Source organism: Sinocyclocheilus grahami, unplaced genomic scaffold, assembly GCF_001515645.1.
Source record: "Sinocyclocheilus grahami isolate Dianchi unplaced genomic scaffold, SAMN03320097.WGS_v1.1 scaffold81.1, whole genome shotgun sequence".
Lineage (NCBI taxonomy): Eukaryota > Metazoa > Chordata > Actinopteri > Cypriniformes > Cyprinidae > Sinocyclocheilus > Sinocyclocheilus grahami.
The window spans coordinates 596,566-612,367 of record NW_015505260.1 but is presented as its reverse complement, the minus strand read 5'-3'; the positions used below and the strand labels follow the sequence as shown (position 1 = coordinate 612,367).

General features: G+C 39.6%; 1 protein-coding gene across 1 annotated transcript; it reads right to left on the bottom strand.

The window, feature by feature from the left end:
* Window positions 1–2,694: 2,694 nt before the first annotated feature.
* LOC107586457 (hepatocyte nuclear factor 6-like) lies at window positions 2,695–15,467 on the bottom strand. The gene is made up of 2 exons (XM_016273825.1): window positions 14,190–15,467; window positions 2,695–3,546 (listed from the first exon to the last, which is right to left on the bottom strand). The coding sequence occupies exons 1-2, from the start codon at window positions 15,232–15,234 to the stop codon at window positions 3,242–3,244; spliced, it is 1,350 nt and encodes a 449-aa protein (XP_016129311.1). The 5' UTR covers window positions 15,235–15,467; the 3' UTR covers window positions 2,695–3,241.
* Window positions 15,468–15,802: the final 335 nt, after the last annotated feature.

Below are 15,802 nucleotides of genomic sequence, written 5' to 3'. Positions count from 1 at the left end.
TGATTTCCAATGGGAGAAATATAAGAGGGAACTGGTTCAATATGTCTCTTAAAATGACCTCTTCCCCTGAATCACTTGCAGGTATTTAAATCTTTGATAATCAAATTGTCAAAAACAGGGTTTTATTCTAAACTTGTTCTGGACTAAGATGTTAGCTGAAGAGAACCAAATTGCTCCGATTAAAGTCCTGTCTGGTATTTTAGAAGTTGATTTATGATATAGCTCCTGAAAATTGGCCATACGTGGGTACAGTACCTCGGCATATTAAGTGAAATCAGGGTGGAAGTATGAACATTGAAAGATATTTTGCTAATATCTGCCAGTGCAAATAAAATAAACTGGCCTCACTCTCAAGACAAGCATAATGCAAAATAAAGCTGGCCGTTTTAAAGGGCTCTTAGCACAAATAATTACAGTTAAGTGATACTGGAGAAACGATAAAGTTGGCATTATAAAGTGCTTTAACACCAGTTTATATCAAACGTTAAAATCGCCCCCTGGTTCAATGTCTGTATGCCTGCCTACTGTACATTTGTATGTTAGAGTGATTGTGCAAGGTGCCGTCCACAAAGAAAGCGTTAAAAACGCGATACTCCGCGCTTAGGAATGGAATATAGCGCACGATCTCCAGACGCGTTTCTAAAACTCGGCACGGCGCCTTTAAATCGCGGCGGTCCCGCGCCAGACACTGAAAATGGCGCGAGATGCGGATCAACGGTCAAAACGCCAGTGTAGCGCGTCTTTACATAGAAAAACGAAGAAACAAAAACGCGTTCTGTGTGTAAACTGACCAAGTGTATGTGCTTCAGTGTGTGTATATCAGAGCAGTCCCACCCGTTGTTGAAGGAAAAAGGCACTCAACTCAATCTGCACAGCAGCCGCATCCCTCAGTGTGGTGCTATGCAGTCTGACTGCACTTATATGTCACCTTATATGTGAAAATTAATTTGTATATGTGTTTACAACTGTAACAGCTTTGGTTATGCTATTGGGCTTTTGGTATTTGGTGTGTATTCCTCCCTTTGGCAGCACAGGACTGGCAGGTCAAAAAATCTTTGGTATCAGTGGCTGTTTCACAAACCACCCAGCTCAGTGAGGTAGCCACACTGGTTCTCACTACAAACAAAAGGTCAGTTTTATCAGCAAATATACATATAGATGCCCGGTGATTTGTGCAGCACAAATCTGCTCCCTCTTAATGCTCATAATCAGGCCCACATGGAATCTATGGACAAAATTCTGTGAAAGATTTTTGCAGATTTCCACAGAATTCGAATGCCAGTCATTTACAAAATTCTGCACATCTGCTGGCCACTGAATGTTCATTTATTAAATATTTTGGCTAATTTGATTATGCTTTCAGCTACACATTGCACCATGTTTGAATTTAATTCCGCTGATTTTTCTCCTGAAATTTTTGCAGATTCCATCTGGGCCTGCTTATAAATCAATGCTCAGAGCATCGTTGCATTAACAGTGCCCACTTTTATTTGTTCAGTAAGTCCTGCAACATGTCCAGTAATGCTACTGTTGCATTCAAAGACACTAAAAAAAGACTCCTCCTCGATTTTTAACATCTTGCCACGGAGGTACGGTTGTGCCCTTGTTTCACACCCATTTGGCAGGGTTTTTCGAGGATTTTGGGAGAAATTTCGGGTAGAATTCATGTTATGTTTTTTGTTTGTTTGTTTGTTTACTCTAACAGAGCCAAGAGAGAGCGATATCTTTTTCACGGTCAGTGAAAGTTCCTTCTGTTATGACCTGTGGTAGTTCACATGCAATGCAGAGATGTCCAGCTGCAGTCCTCCCAAGTTTGGTTATTCTTTTAGAAAGTCCTTTTTTTCTTTTTCTTTTTTAAATGAATTTTTCAAATGATCAACAAGGTGCCTTACCGATGCACAGATCACAAGTTTAATAAGAAATAGAAATATTTTGTACCAATTACCCGCTTTAATATTATGAAGAGAAAGCAAGTGGGAGAGAAATCAAAAGAAAAATAGGGGTTTAGGGGTTAAAGAGGATGAGAAGCTGATTTTTTTTAGTGTTTTTCTCTGTGTCTGTTGTGTTGCTGTAGAGATATTTCTACCTTTTCTGTTGGTTTTATCAGACTAGCTGTACTAAATCATTTAAAGCATTGATTATTTTCATATTTTTGTTTAAAAAAAGATTCTGATTCTTTTCAAAAGCTGATTGTTGGTTGCTATGGCACATAATGCCGGTTTGGGTGTGGACTCTGGCTGAGAGTATGTGAACTTTTTTATTATATTAAGGCAAACATTATTGGCACTAGATTAAATGTAACATTTGAACTGTGTTTACCCCTTGTCCACTTTGCAGGATAAACAAAATATTTGATTTGTCAGTAAGATTTCAGTTGCATGTGGATGTAGCATTTTGTAACAAATATTTCCATACATGTTTAAATGTGCCTAGTTGTGTTTGGCTGTACCTGTCTTGACATTAGGCCTATTGTGTATCTATATGGAATGAAAAATATTCTATTCATAGTTGAAATATCATAGGTTGCAGTCTGTCGAGATCAGAAATGGTGCACCGTTTGCTAAAAATGGTCCAGTATTTTGTCCCCAGACTTGAAGACTGTTGTCAACTGGTTTGCTTGTTGCATTACAGACAGTTTGGATCATAAGGACACAAGTTAACCACAAGTGCCATGAAACATCGCAGTCCAGCCCTCCATTTCCATCTGTGCAAAATAAACCGCATGGAGAGCCGTGCTGGGCGAACGTGTGAGTCCTTGTTGTGGGAGCTCGTTCCATTTCACCTTCAGTAGAGGTCGACGTCCTTCGCTTTTCTGTCCGTATCGATTAGTCTCTCAATTCATTAGCTTAGCATATGATCTGAGAGCCTCAGTGAAACAACTGGCCACTAGGGAATTGTGCCGCCATGGGCCCGAGAGTGATGATGCAGGTGGTGGCTTTCTTTGACAACTTTGCTTGAGTAACAAGCCTTCTGTGCTGTAAGCTGTGAAAGTGCTCGTTTGTCCTCAACCGCACGAACAGACCATTTCAGCTCACTTCGTTGTGGTTTATGTTAATATAACGTGGTGCTTTTCCATGTGGAAATGTCTGGCTTGATTTCATAACAGTCCCAAAGTAAAAGGTTGCATTTAACGTGAAACATCGCCATTTTTTTGGCAGCAGTGGGATTGATTGGCACGCAACGGGTGACTGTGAGGTTGGACTGATCCAGTCTCAGCCACCCAGGGGAAAAGGATTTAGATTTAAGCTTTGGAGAAGGTGGTGGCCGAGGTGCCTGGCTGGCCGGGACTGGCTACATGGCCGTGATGGTGTTCCTCATGCCAGCGGTCGACGCAGCGGCGACGTGCATTCATGAAGAAGTTGCTGACGGTGTTAAGTTCCAGGCCCAGCTGCTGCGAGATGGTTATCTGCATTTCCTTCGAGGGCCGCTTGTTCTCCTTGAAAATGGCGATGAGTGTGCGGCGCTGCAAGTCAGTGAATACCAATCGCTGCTTTTTGGGTGCCATGTTGCGTTCCTTGTGCTGCTCCTGTTCCTTACGTTTGCAAGCTGTGGGGATCAGGAGGATGAACAAGAAAGATCAGGGAAAGGGAAGTAGACAAAGAAAACGGAGAAGAAAAAATTAATTAGTCTCGTGTTTGCTCTATATACTGAATTGCCCTGTTTCAGAGCAAATTCCACAGATGAGCGGCTTTGCAGGAAGTCGAAATGTTCAGACTCTCCTGTTTGGCTGTGGATTAATAGTGATTTAAGACAAATCCATTCTATCTCCCCGGAGGTCAAAAATCATCCCTTTAAAAAGAAGCAAACAGAGCAGGACAGCGGTGAGCACCTCAGCCTGGTCGTTGGAGACACTACTGTTTGATTCAATATTAATGCAGTTTGGGCTCACAGTAGGAGAGCGAGGGACTGGTATACAAAAGTAAGGGTCTTTGTGTAAGAGAGAAAGAAAGAAAAAAAGAGAGAGAGAGAAAGAAAAGAAAGAGAAATAAAAAAGAGGAAAGACGCAAGGGGGTATTGACTCATCCTATTTTAGTGTGTATGTGTCTGTTTTTGGAGGTGGGGTTGTCCGCAGAGACTTTGGTCTGAATGCCCCTCCAGCAGGTCTGTAGTCTGCGACTTCAAACAGAGGCCACTGGAGGGCACGGACCTAAGAGAGGCAGAGTATTTTCAAACTGCCTTTAACTCACACCACCACCTCCCTGTATATGTTTCTGTCCTGGCAATGCAGAGAGAGAGAGATTCTGGCTGCCTACTTGAGGGCAGTAAACACAGCGAGTGTTAGGAAACATGAGTATGCCAAGAAATGCTTTGGTTCGTTTACAGCTCACAAGTACAAATAATTGTATTATGTAGAAAGGCAATCAAACGCCTTTTTTCCCAGATATATATATATATATATATATATATATATATATATATATATATATATATATATATATATATATAAAACATTTTATATTTATTTTTACACTATTTAGATGTTTTATTATTGGTTTGTTTTCCAACGCACTCACAGACCTTTTGCTTCTCTCAGCGTTATTGTGAATGGATCATTCATTTCTTAGCCTGTAAAAGCAGCAGCTCTTTGCGTCTTACTCGGATTTGATCTGTCTGTGTGGGTTTGTGGAGTGACTGGAGCCAAACTGTGGTGCCATGTATCTAATTACACTGAGCTGAGGCCCATTGATCACGTCACCTCTCGCAGTCAAATCTGTTTACTACAGGCGTCTAACTGCCTGGACCGCATCCATCATATTCAGATTCCATATCAGCCACTCTGCGATTGCACACACGAGCGCGCACACGCTATTAAATGCATTGTACACTTGAAGTGTAGCCTACCGTTTAAATGTTGACGGTACTTTAACGTGCCTATAATATTTGTTTTCGCATAACATTACTCCTATCGCATAAAGGTGTCTCGGAGCGCTGAGTCTTAAGTGAATGATGCAGCTTTAAAGCCTTTTAAATTGTAATGAGTCGTCTGTGTTGCTCGACTGAAATAACCACGACTGAAAAAGCAGACCTCAGCGTATCTGACGTAGACGACCTTTCAGCAAGATTTACTGGAGCCTTCTGTTTTTGAACGTTATTTGCCCTTTAACAGTGGTTTTCGGTAGGCCTAGCCTACTCAACCACTACAGATTTCATATTTATATCCAACAAACCTAGGCTGTGTTTGGTGTTAAAATCTACCGGCAGGTGTCGCTGGCGCTACTCCCTGGTGTAAAGGGTTTACAGGCGTAAGATTTTGTAATCAATATTGATCGATCGGTTGGGAGGGGGGCCCTGATTACTGAACCAAGCTCGGCGTAGAAAAGGAAAAAATCGATAGCAGCAGACTTTAGAGCTACAGTGAGCAGAGAGTGGGACAGAAGCAGAAATATATGGTAGGCTACAGAAAAAATAAGTCAATGAGTGACAAAGAGTGAATTGAAACATTCGGATGGGATTTTGACAGTTTCTACTTATTAGCACGTTTGATTCATTTCATAAATTATAAATAAAACAAGACTGACTGTAGGCTTTCTTTCTTTCTTTTTCTCGGTAGCGATCTATAAATATTCAATATGATATGCTGGCAGAATCTTGTTCTGCTGCCTATGATTATACAACATTATACAAACTTCACTTTATTTGAATTAATTACACAAAACAAAATATTGAAGGGTTTTCACCTGGCACCTCTGCTGTTGCAGGTTACAGCAGTTGGGAGCAACGGTTGTTGCACTAAATGGGTGCATTTTCGTTTTGAAAAGGTGTTTTTTTTAATGCAAATTTCTTTAAGATTTTTAACATTCTGTCATACAAAGGAGTACCTTTAAATATGAATAAATTCAATTGTGTTGTGCCTTCTCAAGTTAAATGTAACAATACGTTGCGATATAGCTGTCTTTAAAAAATGTACATTTGACGGTAACAGGGTTGACAGTTTTACAGTTAAATTTCGTTTAGCCATTGCTAGACTTGTACTCAAGTTGTACTTTATTAGTAAAATAATTAAAATCTTATATTTGTAAATAGGCCTATCCATTTTTTATAATAAGTAGTTAATTGTACAATGTCATGATAATAGTGTTGACTACTGACCAAAAATATTACAAAGCGATAAAACGAGAAGACCCTTGTTCTTGTTCATATTGTTACGCGTATACGATGGAATTGTACATTATTTAATAATGACGGTAAGAAAAAAATGCGAAAAAATATGATTATATTATTTATTTTGTATGAAACACATAGTAAGCTACTTAAGCTTTTCATTGTTTACACATGAAAGGGACACCCTTTTCATGAAATGACCCTTAAGATGTTCATGGCAAATAGGCTAAAATGGTTAAGTAAAAACAGACTCCGAACTTTTCTACAGCTGTTTCCTATGAGCAGGGCAGTTTCTGACTTGCCTTGCAATACACCAGTGATAGCGGGGTAGGCCTGTGGTGTTCAATACCGGTCGATAAATCCGCAAATAATTCGTTTTTGAAATTCATTTCATCTAATTAATTATAGTTCCATGAAAATTGTCTGGTAATGAGCCATAAACTATGGTAGGCCTGCCTTGTACCAATGGGGCTCTGAGTCTAAATTCGAAATAATACCAATTTAATAGCACTGCGTGCTGTGCAGTGTGGGGAATGACAAATGAGGACACACTGCAGTATGATTCTGAATAATGACTAAAAAACACAGCTACAAGCGTCCAGAAAACCTCATGGTTTTTGATAGTGTTAATTAGTCTCAATGTGGGACATAGGCCAACCGCAGGTATAGGCTACGTCTTTAAATTACTCCGTATTTACCGTAAATGTATGCCTAACGCTTTTTTTTTTTTTTTTTAATTAGGCTTAATCTATTCGGCTATGTACACGTGCGTTTTGTAATGAGAGCACTTAGATTTAAGCATTTCTAATATTTCTTTTAGCTTTTGATTTTTTAAAGTACTTTTTTATTGCATGGTCCAGTGGATTATAATGTTCATCATGTTCATCAACTGTGATTCGAACAAGTTTATATAAATTGTATACAAATTCAGTCTAAAATAGGCTCATTCGAATAATATTTAAAAAAAAAAAGGTAAATTAACGAGACCACTGTTTGAAATATGAAAGCAGAATATAGAGTAGGCCCTAGGCCTTTATGCGTCCGTTTATTTTTTGCCAAATAGTTTATTATTATTATTATTATTATTATTTGCTAGAATAGTTGTGTTAATTGGTGAGCTCTTCTTGTAAACAAGTTTGTGCTCAAGGCTCTGTCTAAATACTCGACTAAATTTAGTGTAATGCAATAAGGAAAGATCAGTATGCTAATGTTTAGGTAATTTCAAATAACAGCTCAACCTATTAAGAAAGTCGGATATTTATTAAAGCCAATGCATTATCGCTAATCATTAGCTATGAACTTACGTCAGAATGATTGCGTTGAAGAAGAGGATATTAAAGACATTATTGAAACAAGGAATATCTAAGCCACATTTATAAAATGTTTTTTTTTTCTTTTAATTTCTGTAGGCTAAATATAAAACGTTAATGACCGTAGGCCTGTTTATGTTGGTCAACATAATGTCCGACACCGATTCCAATGGAAAGCACTCGATCAGCGTTCTGTTGCTATGGTAACTTTTGTGGTGACTGGAAATTGAAAGTTATATTAAAAGAACAGCAGACTTTTTTTTACCTTTGTTGCCTTAATGACCTTAATTGTTGTGCAGTGTCTAAACCAGCAAACTATGTTCTACGTTTTAGATGGTTATCAGTCTTATATGTTCAAAGCTTATGATATGAATCGTTGCCAAATAATACATTATTGATATTGCAGAATACAGTGTGTGTCTTTGAAGGTACAGTGAAATGTAAGGGGCAAACAAATGTACTACCCATCAAAGGCAGTTTGAAGTATAGGGGGAAGTCATGGCCTAATGGTTAGAGAGTCGGACTGGTAACCCAAAGGTTGCAGGTTCGGGTCTTGTACTGGCAGGGATTGTGGGTGGGGGGAGTGAATGTACAGCGCATGTCTCTCCCACCTTTAATACCCTTGAGCAAGGCACCGAACCCCCAACTGCTCCCTGGGCACCTCAGCAAAAATGGCTGCCCACTGCTCCGGGTGTGTGTTCACGGTGTGCGTGTGTTCACTGCTGTGTGTGTGCACTTAGGATGGGATAACTGCAGAGCACTAATTCAGAGTATGGGTTACCATACTTGGCCACATGTCATGTCACTTTCACTTATAAGACATTTTGCTTTAAAGGCCGATTGTCTTTGAGGGTTAAACGTGGGTTCATCATCACATCTAATTGGAACTATAATAACCAAATTCCAAGGGTTCAGTCCAAGGGTTCTCGACTTCACAAAGTCTAAATAAATAAATAAATGGTGTATTCTGTTAGAGGTGTATGTGAACTCTCTTGGATTTCAAGTGGGAGGACTGAGGGAGTGAAGGATCGATGACTGGCCGCGCCGCTCAGCCGACCAGTCTGCCTAGGATCGATGCATAGAGTGCGGCTGAGCTGAAATTGGGAGCGGAGTGGCTCCCAAAGAGGCTTATCCAACGGTGGTTAAAAAGTCAGTGTGTCATGACATATTCAATGTCCTTGTATGAATATGAATTGCTTTCATCAGCAAGTGGGGTGTGTTTTGCATGAGTATGCTTGTGTACAGTCTAAATATAACATCAGTGCATTCAGAGAAATAAGTATGGAAATCTGAATTCATAATGGATAGTTATCTGTTGGAAGTTGTAGGTTGTGAAACACTAATGTAAACAGCTGATATGTGGGGTTAGTATGATGTGGGTGAGGCTTGTTGTCTCTCTAGAACGTTACTAATGAGGTTACACCTTTTTCCAGCTCTCTCTATCAATGGCCTGACTAAACAAGCACATGACTTTTAAAAGTCACTCACCTTTAAAACAACCCACTGGTAGGCTACCATTTCTTTAGGACTTATCATGGATTTAATTTATCTTTCTCTCTGATTTGATTTATTGGATGTCCGCTGGTTTTATCAGCGTGACTTGGTGCTAATCGTCTCAAAGGTTGATGTTTTGACAGGGGCCGATTCTGCTGAGTTAGCCGTGAAGGAGGGTGGTGGGCAAGGTAAAGGGCCAAACCTATGGATTAACTACTGTACAAGTTAGTACTCAAATCATTTGTTTTAAGAACCAAGCATTTCTTATTCATCTCATTGATGTTGACAGGATCATAACACAGGACTATTGTGGTGAGATCAATAATTGAACGGTCTAATAAAACTGTTGTTTAAGTTAAACATCCTCTATAGGCATATCGGCACATTGGCATGTGTTTGGTTGTAAAGACTGCTTGACGTGCAATTACAGTGAAGTGAGTTTAAAAGGTCTGAAGGGTTGAGGGACCAAACACCCTCCACAAAGTCTTGATTTAAAACCTCTGAAAATACCACAGGATTGATCAATAGGTTTCATTTCTTGTGTGGACTCAAGCTGTCATTGAACACACACACCTACACTGTACAGAAAAAATAAATAAATAAATAAATAAAGATTTCCAGTTAACACAAAAAGTTTTTTACAGCCTGTAAAAAGGTTTTTCTTTTGTTCTGGTGATCTGATCTAGAGAACCTGTTGTAAGATCAAAAACAATTTTTTAATCTCCAAAGAACCATATACAGCAAAAATGGTTCTTGCAGGGGCTTTCTAAGAAGGTGTTCCTTTGCAGAACCTAAAGGACCATTATTACAATCTTTATTTGTAAGACTAACTTAACTAACTAACTAAAATGTTGACAAACTAAAACTCTCGATGCTGTCCCACTAAACGATGTTTGGCTCTGGGTTTCACAGCTGTTACAAGTTGGTTTGATTGACTAATTTAGCATGTTGTGGGCTCAATGCGTCTGTAAATGGTGTAATGGCACACCAATAGAGTCACTGCATTGTTAAATGGCCCTTGATGCCTCAAGATGTGTCAGTAACCAGCCAGTCTCTCGGACTCTGGAGGGAACATGTGGTTTCAGACCTAGTTTGAATATTTCTTTATGTACTAGGGTTAGGTTTTGTTGTTGTTATTGTTGTTGTTTTGCCAATAAAAGGCTGTGCATAGATATGTAAAAAAAAAAGTGCATATATATTTAAATATATATATTTTTGGAATTATGTTCTTATATGTATGCCATTATGATAGACAGTTGACATGTATTGCATTATGTCTAATTGTAAATGGAAATGAATTTAATAATTTAAATTATATTGCACGAGAAAGATTTACACGAGTTCTTTAATATGATGCGACCAAATAAATTACTCTAATGTAAGAAAGATAACATTTGTGCTAGCTTTCATGTCACTCTAGGATGAATCAGATAAGACCGAAAGTGAAGTTTACTACATGCCCAAGTGCTTTGTGCCATGACTCAATCGAGTTGAAGGCTTTGTTCTGTAATATCAGCAATGATAAAATTATAGAATCCCCCACTTGGTATAAGATTTAGTGGTGACGCAATGCAATTTAACCCTTTGATGCTCTGTTCCTTGGCGGCACGGTCTCCTTGCAATTTGATTTAAAGGTCACTCTCTCCTATCGATCCATTTCGGCGGGCGAGCACAGAGATTGATCATGAAAATCTAAGCTCGCGGAGACAGTAGGCTACTGCACGCATTATAGAGCAACAATGTTAGATCTTATGGTGGCGCGTACATATGTTAGGCCTACTCTGGCCTCAATTATTTTAAAGAACAGGAGTAAGGAGCTGGTTTAAGATATTACACAAGATACTCTATGTTGACTGTCATAATGGCATTTACTGTTGCAAATAAGGTTAAAACATCACGATGTAAAGTAGAATAAACATACGTCATATGTGGACATCAATCTAAATATGCAATAACGCCTCTAGCAAAAGGTATGCGCAAATCTACATTGTTTGCAAATAATAAATTGTTATATTCTTGTGTAGAATATGTGTTGTTGTATACAAGTACGCATAGAGTAGATTTTTTTTTAGCAGCGTTTAAGTATAACAACAAAAGTTGTGATTACAGATAAGTCGGAATTCACTAAATTGACGCCTTTGGCTTACTGGGGGGGGGGGGGGGGGGGGTTTACACCAAATATATCAGGTAAAACGTCATTGTTTTAGATTTACCTTTTATGTTTTTAAATAGATTACCTTTAGCTAGTAGTAGAAAACAAATTGGGTTCACGCAAGACGAACCACAACAGAACATTAGATATGAAAATACCTTTACAAGTCGAATCCCTGTAGTTATTAAATAATGCGCATAATGGAGAACAAACCCCCTATCTTTAAAATTAGAATAAGGCAGTAGGCCAAAGGGGGAGGGACGAAAGTGAAGTTTCTCCCGTTTGGTTCAACTCGAGCTACTGAAATAGCAAACCAAGCAATGGAAATCAATACAAATTCACTGCTTGTTATATAGACCCAAACTATAATGCGAGACCGTTTAAGTCACATATGGCATATGCAAACCGTGGGTCTAAAGATCGTGGAATGATCTTGGTCACGGAATTTGCTTGACAGTAAAATATTCTCTTCGAACACCCTGAAATAATCATATTTTAAAACGACTTCCATGCATTTGTTTAACAAACAGGTGACTGCATCTTCCTTTTCACTTCTGGCTCTATCAATTATTAAGGTCAACATCGATCATTTTCTTGGCCTGCAATAACCCATCTCCCCTGAAAATGCCTCTATTCGCTAATCCTAAATCAATTGCGTCCATCCTCGTGGGCTGGGAACTGGAGGCGAGACTGGAAGTCATTTTGATGAGGAGGATGATGATGTTGAGTGAAAAGCAAACACTTCACTTCAAAGTGTTAAAGTGTGTATATATAACATGTGGTACCTATTCTAAATGGATTGATTGCGCTCAATTTCATGCGAGATAGCAATTCTTATCTGTATAGGTTAACAGAAATTGTCAAGTGAAAAAAAAACACAGAAAGGCAAGGTGGTGGGTAGAACTCTCGTGGATGCTATGAAAGCAATTTAGTGAACAGGCCTTAAATTACATTTAGTTTAAATTCATGTAAAAAAACCCAGCAAATTTACCATCTCGTCGTGGCGCATTGCATATATAAACGCATATTGACTTTAGTCTTTAATATTGTTTTTATACTTTCCTTCTCCCGCACTCATGACTACAGGAGAGACTCCATATGATGCACAGTAAAATCTACATCCTTCCTCCTAAACGAAACAGTTGGTAAATCCAGAGTCCAATGGGAGAGAGTGCTGAGCCGGTATAATTGATAGATGTACTGGCTATCTTTATTGATCGCTGTATTGACTGGGCCAAATACATTGAGATGGAGTGTGGAATACAGCACAGATGCTGAGACGAATTGTTTTTCATCGTTAATGCAATCTTTAAACATTGCCCATTGCGCAGTATTTGAGGATTGCAATTTTTCTGTAAGATTTACGCGTGACATGTCTGATATGCCATATATATGCTGCTTATTTTGAGGTTTTTTTTTACATTCTAAAATATTCTCATTGTTTTTTAACTACCTTTACTGTCAAAAAAAAAAAAAAAGGACGCTTCAGCGCCCCAGAAGAACACTACCAAATGATCCCACTGACACGGGCATTTTCACATTAGCCAAGCAGTGCCACGGCATCGATTTTTGTGACTGTGATGAATTTGGAATAGTAATTTGAATTTATTGATTGATGTAGTGAACGAGTATTCCCAGACTCTCTATGAAACACAACCCCCAACTTCAATATGCGCTCAGTGCATAATGGCTCATTTAAATGCACTTGCTTTTGTTATTTGCATACCACAGTAATTCCTCATTGAGCCGAATTCAGGATACAGGACGTGCAAGAGCTTTTATTTTATAAAAGGTATTATTTTATTCAAAGAATGCCGGGGTTTGTCAAATTACAAGTTTTACAGTTTTAACAATAGTTAATACAAACAATAGTAGGTCTACTAAAAGCTACAATGTAAGGTGTTTTAAAATAAATTATAAATATATATATATATATATATATATGTGTGTGTGTGTGTGTGTATATATATATTTAGTATCACACTTTAAAGTGCTTGTGTAATAATGATGGTACCGTGAATTACCCGAAATACATAGAGTTTCTATACCTCTAAGTTACTACCTGTAGCAGTATAGAGTTTGTCTGTTTAGGGTAACTTGCTTATAATAGGGTGTGGAAGAAAAAAATCTCTGTTGCCCAATTAGCTTTAACAGCAACTGCACTTAAGAGGACAATTGAATTGCGTTTAAATCTTTATTTACCAGAACAACTTTAAATGCGCAAAGGAACAATTTACATTCCATTAAGTGCTTTTCAACGGGGCATTGACTGGAACTAAAATATGCCACTATATCCTGGTTAATTGAACCCACAACTGAAATACGACGTGAGGTGATAGGTTTGGATGGGTCAACGGTCTCTCTGCCAACCATTATCAAATGTTCAGTATACACACCTTTTTCAATTAAATTTTACAAATTTCCTTTTCAGTGAACACATTTTAAGGTTAAAATTGCACATTTGTCTGCACTGTTTTAGTTTGAATTAAAAGGAAAAGGAAAATAAATTAAGCTGAGTAGCTATGGTGACAGGCTGGTGCAAAACTATTTTTGTTAGTGTCTTGAAATCAATGGAATCAAAAAAATTATTTAGAAACAAAAGTTTTTACTTTATTGACCTGTAAGTCACTTAATGATACAATAGGCCTTCCAACAAACCTAAACACCTGCAATGGGTCACATATGGTGTATGTGGTGTATGCCAAGTAAAAATAATTTACACAGGCTAGGCCTAACTGATTTCACCTGCCTCCAGTCTTAAAAAACATTTAAATAATTTGAAAGTAATAATTATGTACCTATATTTGCTCAGCAAATATATTATCAGCAAATATAGTAAAATTGAATAATTTTAGATGTCCCTAAAAATACTTATTTTAGTTCATTTAAGGGTAGCCTACATGGCTTGTTTGTCTGATTTCTAAATGTTTAAATCATAATCGTCTGTTATTTTATTGTCTTTCTGAATAGGAACAGATGCCTTTCGATGAACTGTGAGAAATCAAGAACAACTAAGTGTATTGATTACATTATTGAAGAGCATGGAAGGAGATAAGAGTAAAATATATAGATTTGTATGATTCTTTTGATTTCCTCTTTTGCACGAGGAAACTTTAGTGACATTCACTCACCTGCAAGCCTAAGGGCCGACATGCGCTGGAACTCGGGTTCCTGCAGCCACTTCCACATCCGTTTGAACGTCTCCCGACCTGACTTGAGTTTACTCCAGGGTTTGGGATTCCGCAGGAGGTCCGAGAGAGTTCCTTGAGAGCGACACAAGATCCTCTGGGCAAAGATGGCCTGTGGGATGCTGTACCGCTTTAACTCTGCCGTTATTCGCTGAGCCACCTCTTTAGTGTTGATCTCCTCCACCTGCCCTGACCCACCACCTTGTCCGCCGCCTCCTGCTGCCTGCCTATCCAGCTCCGAGAGCACCGACCCGTTCGCCTGAGAGTGTGAATGACTGTGGTGGTGGTTGATGCTGTTGAGAGAAGACATGATCCCCGCCCCATGGCCCCCTAAACCCCGCGCCAGGTGCTCCTCGCCCCGGCCGAGCATCGCAGCGTGGGACTCGAAGCCTCCCGTGGAAATCATCTTATCAGTCCCCAGGTGAGTCGGACCGTACGCGCTCAGAGTCTGTTGAGAGTTGTGCAAAGACCCAAGGCCGTTGGAAAGAGGCGATAAAGGTGGTCCCATCCCGGACAAGTCTTTGGAGTAGTGGCCGTATAGGTTGCTCATGGACGCGAGGCCCCGATCATCCCGCATCAGCGTGAAGCTGCCGCTGACGTTCCCGGCGGCGAGACGCTGGTGCGCGGGATGGTGATGAGCGTGAGGGTGCGGGTGGTGGTGAAATTTCTCTGAGACGTTGGATATGGGAGGCAAATGGTGCTGCAGCGGCGTCAGGGTGGTGTAAGTGCTGCTCAGACTCATGCTCGAATCGCACGACATGGTCATCGCTTGATGGAAAGGACCGGACAGCGAATGGTCCGTGCGATACTCCCCGGCCCCGTCCAGTATCGAGGCCATGCTGGACACCATCGCTGACCTCCCGTGCGATGACACCAAGTTCCTATGTGTCGCTGACTGTCGCGCATGAGGAGAGTTCATCAAGTCCCCCGATTGATGGGAGTGTGACACGCCGTGCAGATTCCCAATGTTTTCCATTGTAAGTTCCATTGTTGAAAGACACTGTTTTTCCTCTCCCTCTCTTTCCTTTCTCTCTCACACTCACCCTTCCAATAAATTTTAAACGATCTCAAAGCCGCGCGCCATTGATCCCTGAGATCTTCAGTGTTAGTCAATCCAGCATTTCACCACGCACATGTACGTACGCCTGGTGTCTAAATGCTTGTATCTATCGCCGTGGCGCGCGTCTTACTACTGACAGTCGAAGCTGACCGAGTGAGAGTGTCTGCCTCGTGACCGCGCAATATATTAAGATGTGCTGTGCCTGTGTGCACGGGTGCGCGCACCGCACAAAATAAAGGTTCTTCGGTGATTCCTATAGGTTCAGCAAAGAGCCTTTTTTCTATTCAGAAAAAAACATTGGTTATGTGTGGATCTTGAGGTAATTTTGTAGCTCAAAAAATTATTGATGTTTCTTTATACAAATTCTTCAGCCTATTGGTTTCTGGTGTGTTTAAAGCCCCAGACTATAGTTGTTTTCTAAAGAACTAAAGAATAAAAATATCCTAGTGAAACTTTTACCAAGATGTAAAAGCCTTTTTAAAGGGTGTACACTCAC

Excerpts from the sequence above, each read along its gene's own strand:
- LOC107586457 (XM_016273825.1), bottom strand. The coding sequence starts at position 15,234 with ATGGAACTTACAATGGAAAACATTGGGAATCTGCACGGCGTGTCACAC. Across the intron at positions 3,547-14,189 it reads GTCGGCCCTTAGGCTTGCAG|CTTGCAAACGTAAGGAACAG; the intron begins GTGAGTGAATGT and ends TGATCCCCACAG.